Raw genomic sequence first — 15,738 nt, 5'->3', positions numbered from 1 at the left:
GGGGCTGTAGAGATAGGAGTAAGTAAAGTTTTATCATTTAGTCGTTTAATATCATTAATACTCATCTGTCCACCTAGTTTCTTGGCTTCAAGACTTCAGTATTTGAGAACAGAGCAGGAGAGTGGTCAGAGGTCTTCGGCATTACGATTTTTAAATATAAATGTTCACCGACTCGAGGCGAGTTATAGACAAGCTCATTTACGATCCTGTTATTGAAGAGAACACATACAAACGCAGGCTTGCGAGCGTTACGGCTGCCTTTCCCAACTTACCCCGTAATTCGCATTGCTGAATGCGAACACTTCGAATACACGTCTATACTCGAGAGTCAGCACTAATGCTCAAATTACATTGCAAAATGTTTAAACTGCTAGTAAAAAAATACACCTTAAAACTGACGGTTAATGGTTACAAAATAAATGCGCTAGACATCAAAGGTCATATAGCACTATAGAAAAGGGTGAAGAGGGGGTTATTTGATGACTAAATCTGCGTCAGAAGTCGTACAGCAGTTCAGGAAGGTACGAATTAACAAGGATCATGAGATCAAAACGAAAATGTGTGGGATTTTGCAAGGATGTCCGTAAGGTAAAGAAGGGATTAGCAAAGGAGAAAGGGGTTTTAAGGGCGATTAGATCACAGTTTCTGGTAAAATGTCAGGAGGAAGAGAATCCAAGGAAGGGGTTGTTGTGGCAGAGGGCGAGTTCCAAGGGGAAGCGGAAGGGAAAATGGGTAAGGAAGAGGGGATGATGCAGCTGAAACAGAAAGGAATGGGATGTGTTGGGAGGGGGTGGGAGGAAGGGGTGTAGGGGGACCATGAAGAGGATGGATGGACGTCGGCAGTTACTTGGAGTGCTAGAAGGAATGAGAGCAGATAGTTCTGGATGTCAGCGAGAAACAAAGGTTTTCTCATGAGGGGGAAAAGAGGGGACAGATGTTTGAGGGGTGGAGGGAGATGCTGTAGGAAAGCATGCGGCAGGAGAAGATGGGTGGAGCGTTTAGCTTGTCTTGTGCGATGAGTTGGGCGAGGAGGAAGAGGGGAAGGTGCCGGGGAATTATAACTGGAGTGTGGAATAGTGGTGGAGATTGCGGGGTCTGGATTCACAATGGCAAAAGAATTTGACTATGAGAGGAAGGAGTTAGAAGTGGGAAGAGGAAGAGATACTGCGGTAGATGTAGAAACATCTTTGGAGGGAGGGGGAGGGGCAGAGCAAAGGATATTATTGGAGTGGGGAATTAGAGAATAGACTCGTCGACATGTTTCCTGTTTGGCTTCGTGTAAAGTGAGGCCAAGTTTGAATCTGAGAATTGCCACTTCGGACTCAAACTTGTAGACAGAGCAGCCCCTACAAAATACCTTATGGTAGCCAACAATTCTGACACTGACGGGGATTCATATGGTCGGACAGGATGGGACTCTCCGCCGATGTAAACATTAAAAGGAGAGGTTGAGGGACAGTTAACTTAGAGAGAAAATTGGTGGAAACGAGCATAGCTTCTGAAAGATAGAATAGCGTGACGTCGAGAGAGGATGGTAGTCATGATTCAGCGTATAGGCTCTCAACTGGAGAGGATCGGAAAGCTCCTAAGACTAAGCGGAGACCACAACGGTGTATTGGATCAAGCTGATAGAGAAGAGAGGCAGAAGAACATGACAACTATAATCAAGGGTGGAGAGGATTAGGGTAATATGGAGATGAAGGAGTGTTTTGCGGTCTGATCCCCAGGATTGGTGAGAGAGGGTTTGCAGAAGTCGAAGGCAATGGCGTGCTTTTTCTTTAATGGAGAAGATATGATCTCGCCAAGATAGCCTAAAGTCGAAAATAACACCAGGGAACTTACCGGAAGATTGGAATTGGATAAGGATATCATAAAGGAGGAGTGGAGGTTGGGAGCCTATACGTGAAAGAGAGAATAGGATGGAGAAGGTTTTAGAGGTAGAGAATCGATAGCTTAGATTGGTAGCCCATGAAGAGATTGATGTCACTGATGACTGGATGGAGAACTTGTATGGAAGGGCCAGAGGCAAAGATGGCTAGATCATCTACATGTAGTGATGACCAGATTCTTGGTGGTAGAGCTGAAACTAATCCGTTTACAGCTATGAAAATCAATGTTGGTGCTTAGTACACTGCCTTGTGGGACACCTGAGAATAGGCAAATCTGACACGGAAGGTAGGATCAGAGAGGAAGGATTTTATAAAAACACCCATGTTTCCACTTGTGCCGTGGAAAGATAACTACTGTAGGATATGATGCCGCCATGTGGTATCATATGCTTTTTCGAGACCGAAAAAGATAGCTAATACTGACTTACATTGTGCAAATGCTGATGTGATTAGTTTCAACATAAGCCAGTGGATCAGCTGTGCTTCTGCCGCGACGAAATCCAAATTGATGATTTTGTGGTATTCTAGGTACCACATTAATCTGAAGTTAATCATACTTTCCATTAATTTGCATAGGCAACTTGTAAGGGCTATGGGACATCAGTCTTGAAGAAGGGTACCTATTTTGTAAGGTTTTAGGAAGGGTAGTACAATAGCTTCTCTCCATTGGGGAGGAAAGTTTCCAGTCATCCATATGTTATTGAATACTGGAAGACGGAAGGATGAGAAAGTAGGTGGAAGGTGTCGTAGCATACGATAATGAATACCTTCTGGGCCTCCATGGGTGTTGCGGCATGACTGTAGTGCATTATAGATTTCAGAAGAAGAAAAGGTTGCATTATAAGATTCTGCAGATGACATGGAGGAGATGGGAGTGCGCTCTTTGTCTGATTTTAAGGAAGAGAAGTGAGAAGTGTAAGAACCACTACTGACCTGACTAAAAAAGGAAGCAAGTTCAGTAGCTACTTGAAGAGGGTCAGAGATGAGGTTATTATGATTATAGAGGACGGAGACAGGATGAGGAGGATGCTTTCCTAATAATTTATGGATCCGCCGCCAGACTGTAGACATTGGTTTAGAGGATGCCATGGAGGATACATAGTTTTGCCAGCTGTTTGTCATGAAAATGCGGATTGTACGGCGAGGGTGGACGTCACGTTTTTGTAAAAAAAAAAATAAAAAAAATAATGCCGTTAATTGACTGGGGGTGCCTCTCATGTAACAGTAGCTGTTCCAAGCTACACGCTTCCACCATGGAACATATTTTGAAGTGTAAGATCGGGAGGTTCGAGGGATGGTTGTATAGTCTGCATTTAGTACATTAGCTGTGAAGTTTTGAAGCATTTCTGAAGTAGAAAAGAAGGATGATGGAGGAAGGTCAAGAGTAGAGAGAGAGAGGTAAAGGTATTCCAGTCTGCTCTATCAAAGCACCAGCGAGGGGGGTTGGGGAGTGGGATATAGGATGTACAGTAAAGAATAGGAAGTGATCACTAGAGTGAAAGATTTCTAAGACTGGCCAATGGAAGTCATTGAAGGGTAGGAGCAAAGAGAAAAGGTCAAGGCATGAAAAGGATTGGGTACGCATGTCGACGTGAATGGGATGGTTGGAATTTAGGAGAATAAGGTCAGTGTTGGAGAGAAATTGTTCCAAGAGGCGACCCCTGGTATTACTAGTAGAGTCATCCCAGAGGGTATAACGACAGTTAATCTCCAACTATTAGGAAAGGTGGTTGGAGTTGGGGAAGTAGTCTCAATTTCTAAAAAGTCAATAGGGAGGGAAGGAAAGAAGTAGACTGAAATGATTGTGATCAAGCGGCGGAGGAAAATGCGGATAACTGCAAAGTATAGTGCTTTATAAAGGAGGTAGGACATGCGGTATTTTATAATGTTTAATGGTTAATGGTTAAAAGCGAAATAAATGTGCTAGGCATCTAAGGTTATATAGCACTATAGGAAGGTATAGTAAAGAGTGATGGCAGGTGATAGTTGTTATGCGTCAACTATCTAGAGTAATATTGAATGGTTGAAGATAGGTAAGGGAGCTGATGAGGGAATGGGTTATGGTGGTTTAGGTAAGGGAATTAGATCAGTGAAGGATATTTATGCGTCTGAGGAAGAAGAACAGGTTGTCAAGGCAGAAGCTGTGGGATTCTGTAAGGATATGTTGGGAGGTCGGTGAAGGGAGGATAGGTGGGGGAAAGCAGAGGTGCGGGCTGTAGTAAAGCGTGGACAGGACAAGAGAATGTGTGGATAGATAGAACAACCAGTTCTAGATCTTACAGACAAGGGGGTTGGGAGAGTGCATAGACTTTATGAGGGTTAATGAGCTACGGGAGTCAGTAGAAATAGTGAAAGAGGAAGAGGGGACTGAGTATATGCGTCTTAAGGCAAAAAGGAGTGCATATAGTTCTGTAGTAAGGACACTAGATTCAGGGGGGAGGGTGTATTTGAAAGTGCGATTTGGGAAGGTTACTGCGAATCTAGCTCTTGAGATGGATTTGGAACCGTCAGTGTAAACATGAATGCTGGAGGAACGAATGGAGACATGGTCAAGGAAATGAGTGAGAAGGATAGAGGGAGGGATATCTGATTTTGGTGGGTCAGGGAAAACAGGCGCAAATACAGGGGTGAGGTATAAGCCATGGAGGAATGGAATGGGCAGAAAGTGAGAGAGCTCGGAGGTGAGGAAAGTAGGAATGGGAGAGGAGGGTATCCATGTGTACGGAGAAAGGAGTAGGTAAACGTGGAGAAGAGTTAAAGGTAGGAAGCAGGGATTGTGCAATAGTTAGTTTGGTAAGGGAAAGTTGGTGAAATTGAGCATAGCATCGGAGACAGAGAAGGGCTCGACGTCGAGAGAGGGACGGCATGCCAGACTCAGTATACAGGCTCTCAACGGGAGTGGAGCGGAAGGCCCCTAGGGCGAAGCAGAGACCGCTGTGGTGGATTGTATCAAGGTGAGCAAGAAGGGAGGTTGAGGCAAGAGTAGATATGGCATCCATAATCTAGATTGTAGAGGATTAAGATAACATGAAGATGGATTAGAGTTTTGTGATCTGAGCCCCAGGACATGTGGGAAAGAGTTTGTAAGGCGGCGTTGAGCTTTTTCTTTAATGTACATGATATGGTCTCGCCAGGACAATTTGGGAGTCAAATATAACGCCAAAACAACGGTACTGGAGTGGAGCGTTAAGAAGAGTGGGGGTTGGGGACCTTTCTGTGAGCTAGAGAAAAGGATGGTTTCAGTCTGTTATTGCAGACTGAAGGAATTGAAGGAGATCTGATATGGATGTGCCAGATGCGTAGATGGTCAAGTCATCAACATACAGTGATGCCTGGGCTCCTGGTGGTAGGACTGGGACAATGTCATTTACAGTAAGAAGGAATAAAGTGGTACTAAGCACACTTCCTTGTGGGACGCCTTCGAACTGAGGAAAGGATGACGACGTGGAAGAGGCAATCTTGACCTGGAAAGTACGTTTAGAAAGGAAAGATTTTATGAAGACACCCATGTTTCCACGTAAACCTAGGGAGGACAACTGTTGTAGAATATGGTACCGCCAAGTGGTAGCATATGCTTTTTCTACATCAAAGAATATGGCTAATACAGATTCATGGTGTGCAAATGCAGATGTATGTTATGCCTGGAAATGGGTAAGTGCGTCTGCTGTGCTTCAGGCACGGCGGAGACCAAACTGGGAAGAAAGATGATTATGAGAAGGAAAATTTCCTGGCGTCCATATGTGGTTGAAAATAGTTAAAAGGAAGGATAGAGAGGAAGATGGTAGGTGTCGGACCATACGATAGTGAATACCATTGTTGTGACATGAGTGATTCCCGTGTGTATCCGGGAGGGAGTGGAATGGATAGAGGGGGTGGAGGGAGGGAAAATGTGCGTATAGTTGGAGTTGAAGGGGGTGGGATATGTTGGGAGTAGGAGGAAGTGGTGTAGGGGAGTATTAGTGGTAGGATGGATATCGGAAGGATGGATAGTTGAAGTTGAAGGGGATGTGTCTTGGGAGGGATTAGGAGGAAGGGGTGTAGGGGGAATATGAGTAGGAGGGGTATGGATATCGGCAATCACTTCAAGTGTGGAGGGAGTTATGGGATCTTGTGTCTCAAGCATATAGCTTTGAATGTCATCCATTGTTTCTGCAGTGGAGTTTGTTGGAGAGTTTTGTGAGAAGGTATTTGTTTCTGCAATGGAATTGGTTGGAGAGTTTTGTGGAATAAAGGGGGGGAAGAGGAGACTGGTGTCTCAGGAACAAAGGTATAGGTAGGTGGAGGCGATTGTGCTGTAGGGGAAGAAGGGTTAGAACGTTTAGTCTGTCTACTGCGGGTAGTGCGGGGAGGGAGAGGGGTTGGTGTTAGGGCTGTAGTTGAGATTGGGGTGTCTGGGTTTAGAGTGGCAAAGGAATTGGTCTGAGGGATGTAGAATGTAGAAGTGGAAATGGGGACATTTTGGGGTGGAGGGGGAAGGGCTGAGCGAACGATGTTGCTAGAATATGGAGTATGAGAAAAACCGTGTCGACGTGTTTCCTGTCTGGCTTCACGTAAAGTGAGACCATTTTTGTATCTGAGAGTTGCTACCTCAGATTCAAACTTGTAAGTGGGACAGCCTCTATAAAACACATTATGGGGGCCGCCGCAGTTAGCAAATGTACATGTTTGTGCAGAGCAGTTTGATCGGTTATGACCAGGTGGAACGGCAGTGTTTGGCAGGATGTCCAAAGCGCCAACAGTTTTGACATTGACGGGGAGGGGGTTAGTATGGTCGAACAGGGATTGTCCACCAATGTAGATACGTAAGGTAAGGTCATGTGTATGGAAGGTAATTTTGGCAATATTGGTCGGATTCTTTCGTTGACCTTTAGGAGGAATGTACTGATTTCACATCTTGGTCTTTGAGGCATCCTAATTAGTCTTCTCCACAGTTTGACCAATCTTTGGTATCGACTGGGCAGTTTGCTGGGGAGAGAGAGTCAGTTCCGGTACAGGTATTAAGGGTTGGATGAGGTTCTGCAGGAATGGGGTTGCCAGAATGATCAGTTAAATTTGATAGTGCTATAGATTCAGTTTCTGATCTGATTGTTACCAGACGGGAGCGATCGCGTCTGGTATAGAAAGGGACTCTGCCTACTTGTTTTTGGAGGCATTGTTGAAAGAGAAGAGTGTTGCCTGAGTAAGGGGCTGTAGCAGGGATCACGAAAAATCGGTCCGATTTAGCTGGGCTAAACAGAGTATTTAAGATATCTGTAGGGTTGTTGGAGGTGGATGGTCGGGGACGTGTGGAAGAGGGAGTATTACGGAATGATGGAGAATAAGGTTGCAAGGTAGTAAGAAGGGAGGATTGGTTGTTTGATGAAGGTTGTAGGGGTAGAGTTGAATTTGAGGAAGTTGGGTGGGTAGGAATGTCTTCTGGAGATTGATTTTCTGCTTGGGTGGATAATACACTAGTAGGCATTGAGAAGTGGGTAGTAGTTTGTGTTCGGAGCTGTGGTCAAAGGAGAACCTGGGTTGGGGCTATTTGATAAGGGGGCTAGCCTCATAGCCTCTAATAAAGGGATTACATTTTCATTACTGGTCATGGGGAACCTGGATTATGTAAAAAGGCCTAAACGGTCCACCTCCTTTCGCTACTGAAGGTAAGGGCTAGATTAGTCGGGAGTACCGTGCCCATAGTTCCCGCAGGCCGTTCAGGACTGGCACTAGGTCAGCCTTTCATCCTCTCAGCACAGCTCTCACACCTTAGGAAGTAGATAGTAGAAGGGGATGGAGAAGAGACAAACAAAAGCTGGAGAGGGAAAAGACCATGCAAAATTAGTCGAGTCGAGGGCTGAGGCCCTAGGCAGGGGAGATCCCTGTATTGGGTCTCAGTCTACGTCTCCTAAGCCCCCCCACGACAACAACGGGCAAGGGATTGGGGGGGGAGGAGGGGTTGAAGAAGGGACGGAAACAAAGCTGGAGGGAGAAAAGACCATGTAAAATTAGTTAAGTCGAGGGCTGAGGCCTTAAGCAGGGGAGATCCCTGCATTGGGTGTCAGTCTCCGTCTCCTAAGCCCCCCACGACAACAACAGGCAAGGAATTGGGGGAGGAACACATGTGTAGATAAGTTCACAAGATTATCCAAGAAATCAATATGTAGAAAATTGCCACAAGGAGCTTTTGAACACAATTCATTATGACGTGTGGGGCTGTGATGATATTTATTTTCATCCACACTTTCTCTACACGTTTTTATTCTTTGAATTTCCAAATCACAAAAAAAAGGATAAAATAAAAGACATCCAAATTATATTTCCTTTTACTAAAGCAACATGACTGATTCTTACTTGTCTGCAACAAGACCCTTTTTCAAAAAGAATTGTACACAATATATGATGGTTGAGGTTCCGGTGATGATGAAACACACACGCAAGAAGGGAGAAAGTTTGAAGAGGAAGGAACATGATTTCTTGGAGGAAGAACACTGCTCCACGTACAAGATTCATCCGAGAAGACTTAAGAGACAAAAAAAATAATAATAATTAAGGAGAACAGACAAAAAAAAGGTGAGGACAGTACCCGCCGTGAACTTGGAAACGAGGGTAAAAAAACACTGTACCGAAAAAGCTGAATAAATGAGATGACACAGAAGATTCCTACTACAAAAGACAACAAAAATAAATAGGTGCGACATATAGCAAGGGCTAGTACACGCCGCGTGTCCATAGGGTATATATATATATCTTATAAGTATATATATATCTATATATATAAACACATATATATATGACATGCCCCTCTACCACCCGTATGGCTTTTAATGCCTTGGCGTTCACTACACATGCACACTTTCTTGTTTCCTTGACTGCTTTACTCAACATTTTAACAAATATCTTCAACTTTTAAAACTACTTAACAACAGAATGGGCATTTTAACACAGCCTCGTATCATTTCTTGGTGGTTCCTATAAAAAAAAAAAAAGGTAAATATCAAATAACAAAATTTTAATTCCCTCAATAAAACAGAGGTTTTCCAGGTATATATACACACTGGGGTAGGGAAGGTGGAGTCAACACTGCCTTTAAACTGGAGTTGGATGGGTTCTTTTTCTCGGGTGACACATTACCGAGAGAACACAATGCTATTTCACAGCCAGACATGGCAAGTCCACACGCACATGCACACATGAAGAATCTTGTCTAGACAATAAAGACTATGATGAAGGCTACTGATGTCCAATGGCTCATCAAAAAGTCACAGTATTGCCAGCATGTGAAACAGCATTTATAAGTTTATGATACAAGAGGGATGCATCCTCAAGGTATTAGACTATCACCTCTATACATTCATAAAATAATGCCCAAGCCATCCACAACTCTTAGCTTATGAGCATGGCCAGTTCTGACTGACTTGTTATGGACAAATTTTTTCCTCTTCTTATTAACTGAATAGGACTTGAAGTTTACTTTCTGGAATAAATAAATAGAAAATTGTCTTGCACATGTTGCTACAATATACTATACAGGTGACATCATTTACCTGTTAAGTTTTTAATGAGCTGAGAAATAATTATTTACATTAATCACTACTACTATACATTTAAAAGTGAAACTTAAATTACAAAAAAGCATTATGACAATAATAAAAATAATTACCGATACTAAGCACATACAATACAAAAAGGGGCAAAGAAAAAAAAAAAAATGAAAAGAAAAGATAAAAAAAAAGATAAAAAAAAAAGAGGCAAACTTTAGCACAAAACTACAACAGCAGGATCTGATACGTGGTGCTAACACAAAGTGCAGTGTGGAGGTAGGGCAGGCCCAGGCACCAAGCCACGCAAGGCAGGGCAAGTCAAGCGACCTCATAGCACTAGCTAATAGGAGGATCAATATAAACAAAATAATAAACAATAAAAAGAAAAAAAGAAAAAAAAAAAGAAAAAAAGAAAACAAAGAAAAAAAAAATGCAGGGACTTAGCATGGCTAATTGTCCCTACTTGGGCATTGGTGGCATCTTGCTATATAAAAATATAATCTCTCTTTCCTACTTACAATAACCGTTTGTATTTACACGGCCCATAGCACAGGCTATTGCGGACCAAGGCCTCTGTGACACTTCCATGATAGGAATGTGCACTGGGGAGTATCACATGGACAGTGACAAACTGGGCACCAAGTGCCAAGCAGCATGGCACTGAACAGCATCACACTGGACAGGATAACATCTTCATCCTCATACTCTCAAAGCAAGACTTGAACAATGTTACTTTCGGAAGCATGATAAATACAGAAGTGCCACACTGAACAGGGTGATGCCAATACCACACCAACACATGCTGTAGGGAACGTGCAGTTCTGCGAGGCCCACAACAGACAAACATCTATCATGCCAGTTGCAGGGGTACAAATTCTGCTCAAGCAAGTGATATACCTGCCTCCCTGAACTGCTATCACACCACTGCACGTGCCAACCAGCATGCCAGCGCAACACCAGAGCACACACTGGACTGAGCGATCATGCATTTTTGAGCAACACAAACTGGCACGAGTGGCCACTGGCAAGGACCACGCACCACTCAGAATTGATTATGTGATGCCTGCATATAAGTAAATCATCAAAAACAAAGAAAAACCTAACATAAAAAGAAACAGGCATATTTGCATGATCTGCAACAATCTTACAGTGTATATCTTCAATTTTTTTTTTCATTTTGTCAAAATAAAACCCATTAACTACTTTCATATAATCAGAACAAATATCACAGATGGCCTTCAAAAATATCATGTAGATACAGGCAACACAAAGCTGCTCTGTACAATTTATGAGCTTCTTTTAAGTGGTTTACTTTACGTAGTAAATAGGCACTATGCCAAGCTTCCCAGAAATCACCCGTGAATAAACTTGAAAGGGAGGTTCTTTTTTTTACTACTACTTTCAGCCAGCCATATCATCAAGAACCCTATTTCCCTTCCAATCTGACATTTACAAGAACACAAAACACCCTTGGTAATATATATTGGAGAAAAAAAGAAAATTAACAAAAAACTTAAAAAATGAAAAAAGGACAAAAACTCCATAATTAAGAAGCTCAAAAATTATGGTTTCAAAAATGAGTGGACTAGATAGTTTGGAGGCACCAGACGTTCATCGTGCGCAGCTCCTAATGAGAGACAGGGTTCAATTCTAACAAAAAATAAGATGAACATCAGAGGGCAACGACCACTGTGACCACCCCAAGAGAGCTGGCCTGTCCCATGTCCCAGGATTTCCAGTCAATTGCCCTCCCCCTTCCTTGATACACTTATCTGTCTGGTGATACAACTCAGATGACAAATATATATGTAGATATATATTTTTTAATATGTATATAGCTGCAAAATTGATAAATCTTCCTGAGCCTCCTAAATCACCACAAGAAACACTGTCATGCAGCAAACTATGATACAAATTAGAAGAACAAGTCTGACAATATACAAAAAGGAGTTACTGTCAGGCAGTCCTTGCGTGAAGTTGCTTTCTGCAACAAAACATCATTTCATACTAGAATTACTTTGCTCAATCTCCCATCTCCCAACTTGCACATACACACTAGATGCTGTGCTAATGTTACACATCTCTCTCTCCCTAACGCTTAGAAAGCGCTCAGGCATGAATCACACAATCTAAATATATAAAAGAAAAAACAACAAATAGCCTATGCTCAAATCAATTAGAGATGATGCTAATACACGATATCTAACTAAAAAAAAGAAAAAAAGACCACTGTCAATCCTGCACCAACAGAGCAACACTGGTGTGGGCCTATGACGTATATACACCAAATGACATCCCTTCCTCTGGGGTGTTTCTGTTGCTTGCACTGCACGCTAAAAAACTCATTTCCTCCATGATTTTATTGAAAAGTGCAGTATCATAACCTCACTTTATAAAGTTACAGGCTATTTCAACACTTTTAAAATGCAAATTGGTCTACTTAACCCAGACATCTACCAAAAGATCAAAGGCAATGCTGCAGATGGTCGGTCAGATTGAATGCAATTCCATTGCTCTAGATGAACTTTCCTCCTAATAAACAAAACCACACATCTATCATGATCTGATGGGACAAAGCTTGCCAGTCAAGGAGCAGCTCACAATCTTGGGCATACAGCCACAACTTGCTAGGCAACACAAACACGTGCACACAAAAAAAATAACTGACCTTAATACATTTTTAAGAGACTCAAAGGAAAAAAGAAAAAAAAAAAAAAAAAAAAAAAAAAAAAAAAAAAAAAAAAAAAAAAAAGAGGAGGCATATCACCTATACAAAATTACAAGCCTGTCTACTGCATAGGCTCTCAGGATGGCATGTGGAGGAGGGGGAGGGAGGAGGGGGTAGCGGAAGGGCATGGGGGGATGGCTTGTGACCAGTCTATCATCCATGCCAAAAATGAGGTGACCAGGGGTGCTGCCTCGCCCGGTCAGCAATGAGGGTGGCAGACCATTAATGAGGTCTCATGAGCTGAAGAATGAGAGTACCAGACCAACACAAAATGAAAATAAATAAATAATAATAATAATAAAATGAAATAAAATAAATAAAAAAAGAAAAGGGACTGAGGGGTCATATCACCTGATTCATTCATAATAATCACTTGGGAGTATCACCATGACTTATGTAGCTTAGAAAAAAAAAAGGGATGGGGAGGGCTTAAATGGGCAGTGTGTATATCTGTAAGGGGAGGGAGGGAGGGAGGGCAAAAGTAGGGAGAGAATTCCAAAAACTCAGGGGAGTGGTTCACTAGATGGCTTTACAAACTCAGTGGAGAAAGGACGACAGAGAAAGGGGGTGTGGGGATGCCAGTCATACTCTGGGAACCAAGGGCAAGGAAGGCAGAAGACAGAAGGTGGAGGTGGGAGGGAGAGAGAAGGGAGAGAGGTGGGAGGGAGAGAGAAGGGAGAGAGGTGGGAGGGAGAGAGAAGGGAGAGAGGTGGGAGGGAGATAGAAGGGAGAGAGGTGGGAGGGAGAGGGAAGGGAGAGAGGTGGGAGGGAGAGAGAAGGGTGGAGGTGGGAGGGAGAGGGAAGGGTGGAGGTGGGAGGGAGAGGGAAGGGTGGAGGTGGGAGGGAGAGGGAAGGGTGGAGGTGGGAGGGAGAGGGAAGGGTGGAGGTGGGAGGGAGAGGAAAGGGTGGAGGTGGGAGGGAGAGGGAAGGGTGGAGGTGGGAGGGAGAGGGAAGGGTGGAGTTGGGAGGGAGAGGGAAGGGTGGAGGTGGGAGGGAGAGGGAAGGGTGGAGGTGGGAGGGAGAGGGAAGGGTGGAGGTGGGAGGGAGAGGGGAGGGCTATGTTAATAATATGAGGAGAGGGTAGGTGGAGGTGGGTGGGAAAGGGGAGGATGGAAGGATGAGGTAGGAGGGAGAAGGAAGGGTGAGTGAAGGTGGGATTCAAGAAGGGAGGGGAGAGGGTAGTGAAAAGGAAAGGGGAGGGGAGAGGGTAGTGAAGAGGAAAGGGGAGGGGAGAGGGTAGTGAAGAGGAAAGGGGAGGGGAGAGGGTAGTGAAGAGGAAAGGGGAGGGGAGAGGGTAGTGAAGAGGAAAGGGGAGGGGAAAGGGTAGTGAAGAGGAAAGGGGAGGGGAAAGGGGAGGGGAGAGGGTAGTGAAGAGGAAAGGGGAGGGGAAAGGGGAGGGGAGAGGGTAGTGAAGAGGAAAGAGGAGGGGAGAGGGTAGTGAAGAGGAAAGGGGAGGGGAGAGGGTAGTGAAGAGGAAAGGGGAGGGGAGAGGGTAGTGAAGAGGAAAGGGGAGGGGAGAGGGTAGTGAAGAGGAAAGGGGAGGGGAGAGGGTAGTGAAGAGGAAAGGGGAGGGGAGAGGGTAGTGAAGAGGAAAGGGGAGGGGAGAGGGTAGTGAAGAGGAAAGGGGAGGGGAGAGGGTAGTGAAGAGGAAAGGGGAGGGGAGAGGGTAGTAAAGAGGAAAGGGGAGGGCAGAGATTGTTGGTGAATGGTGGAAGGAAGGTAGTGTAGGGGAGGAAGACGTCCCTGGCCCCAGCTGGACCTGGATGCGTTATATACAGGGGGACCGTTACCAGGGCACCATTAGGATCCGCAGAGAGCCGGCAAGATCCACCCGCGGGGGTTTTATGGAGAGCCGCCCACGCCGTGGCCTCCGCTCGCTCCGACCTACAGCGCCAACTGTATTTCCAACAGGTCTCCTTCCACTTCTGCCCGAGTGCCTTCTGACCACATTCTAGTGCAGAGGGGGGCAGGACAACAGCCATGGGGCTGGGGATGTGTACAGGGGGAGGGGGGCATGTCCTGCCCACCCACATTCCCCACTCGGGCCTGGGAGGCTGGGGCGGCTCTTTTGTACATCGATCATAGCTGTGCTCCAGTTTGGGGGTCACCGGATGGGAGAACATTCCCACAAGGGGAAGGGACCAAAAAGTATAACAAATGTATTTTCAAAAAACATGTAAAAAAAGAAAAAAAGAAAAAAAAAAAAAAAAAAATCAAATAAATGAAAATAAGGGTAATAATCAATAATGCTAATCAAAACCAAAATACAAAATGGGAACCAAGTTAATGATAATGAAACATATCTCTAAGAAGAGAAAATAAACACTATAACAACAAAAGACATTACTATAATAAAAAAGGGCTCACCGGAGCCCTGTTCAACAAAATACACAAAAAATGAATACATCATATATGTCACCCTTGGCCAAATATGAGCAATAATGTAAAGACAGTGGTGGTGGTGGCGACTATTATTAAATGATGATGATTATGAGGACGACCTACTCCAACAGTTAATCCTATTCATCTATAATTATACAGAAGAGTAACAGAAGGCATCAATTACTGCAGGGTTACAGTCTACTGTAATCAAATGAAAACACTCAGCCTGGTTCACTTGGGGGATATGCTACTGTAGCTACCTATCACATACACACACAAGACCTGCTGCCTTGTAAGCCTAGTCCAGCCCGGCCTTTCTTCCTGGCAAAAGGGCTCCTCACATGGAACGACAGAGGCTAGCTGTCTGGCTGGCACTGAGCAAGCCTTTGCAGCCAAATTCAGACATCCCGAGATTTCATTCAATTCTTTTTTATTTTACTTTTTTTTTTCTTTTTTGTTTTTTTTACTTTTTTAAATCTTGTTTTGTTTTTTTTGTACACAGTCAACATTTACATTCTTAAACCACATACAGGAGGTGAAAACTTTAGTGCACTTTTTGATGCCTATAAATGAATGTTTAAGGCACTAAAGAAAGATCAGAAATTTGATGGACAAAGAAGACGTGAGGGAGAGAGTAGTGAGAGAGATGAGGGGGGGGGGGAGAGAGAGAGAGAGAGAGCGAGCAAGAGAAAGAGAGCAAGATGAGGTGAAAGATACAAAAAACAATTATAAAAAAATAACTGCACACTGCATGATGAAAACTTGAAGGAATATTACAACCCTCCATACCAGGATTACGAGCCAAAAGACCCTCCAAAATTAAAACTGGTGGGAACTGACACTTGCTGGAAGTTGTAACCTGAAAAGAACAAAAGAAAGTTTTAGCAACAAACGGCAATGAATTATCAATTATCTTCCCAGTTATGAGAAACCTTAAGGTTATCTTTTAATCCTATGATATAATTTCATCAAACAAAACTGATGTCAAAGACACCATTATTAAAAAGATACTATAAATAATATTGTGTATTATACTAGAAAATAAATTCATAAACATCAAAATGACTTCCTACTACCATCACTAACTTTTGCATAATCAGTGTAAATATCTTGTGCAAAAGCATCTACAGCTTGTGCATGTAAACTAAATCAAAATCATACACAAAGGGGTGGGAAGTAACAGATCACAACCACCTGTATCTGGCTCTTACACCACCTG

The 15,738-nt window shown here is 43.7% G+C and overlaps 2 protein-coding genes across 4 annotated transcripts in view; one reads left to right on the top strand and one right to left on the bottom strand.

Moving 5' to 3' along the window:
- The window catches only part of LOC113819168 (uncharacterized), a 12,378-nt gene extending 9,301 nt beyond the window's left edge, over nucleotides 1-3,077 (top strand). Inside the window, exon 4 of the mRNA XM_070115377.1 lies at nucleotides 1-3,077. This exon is cut by the window's left edge and continues 885 nt beyond it. The gene's annotated coding sequence lies outside the window, so the exon portion shown is untranslated.
- A 5,100-nt stretch (nucleotides 3,078-8,177) lies between these two features.
- The window catches only part of msk (importin-7 msk), a 44,065-nt gene continuing 36,504 nt past the window's right edge, over nucleotides 8,178-15,738 (bottom strand). For 2 of the 3 annotated variants that reach the window (XM_027371395.2, XM_070115376.1), the window contains exons 22-23: nucleotides 15,309-15,378; nucleotides 8,178-9,342 (exon numbers count right to left, since the gene is read on the bottom strand). In XM_027371395.2, coding sequence (XP_027227196.1) covers nucleotides 15,314-15,378 — 65 coding nt within the window. In that variant the 3' untranslated portion in view covers nucleotides 8,178-9,342; nucleotides 15,309-15,313. Of the gene's footprint in view, nucleotides 9,343-15,176; nucleotides 15,379-15,738 lie in introns of those variants that run through there. The other variant, XM_027371397.2, reaches the window with a different exon arrangement.

This window comes from Penaeus vannamei, chromosome 37, assembly GCF_042767895.1.
Source record: "Penaeus vannamei isolate JL-2024 chromosome 37, ASM4276789v1, whole genome shotgun sequence".
NCBI classification, from domain to species: Eukaryota; Metazoa; Arthropoda; class Malacostraca; order Decapoda; family Penaeidae; genus Penaeus; species Penaeus vannamei.
The sequence above is the reverse complement of the archived record's forward strand: the minus strand, read 5'-3'. Positions and strand labels throughout refer to the sequence as shown.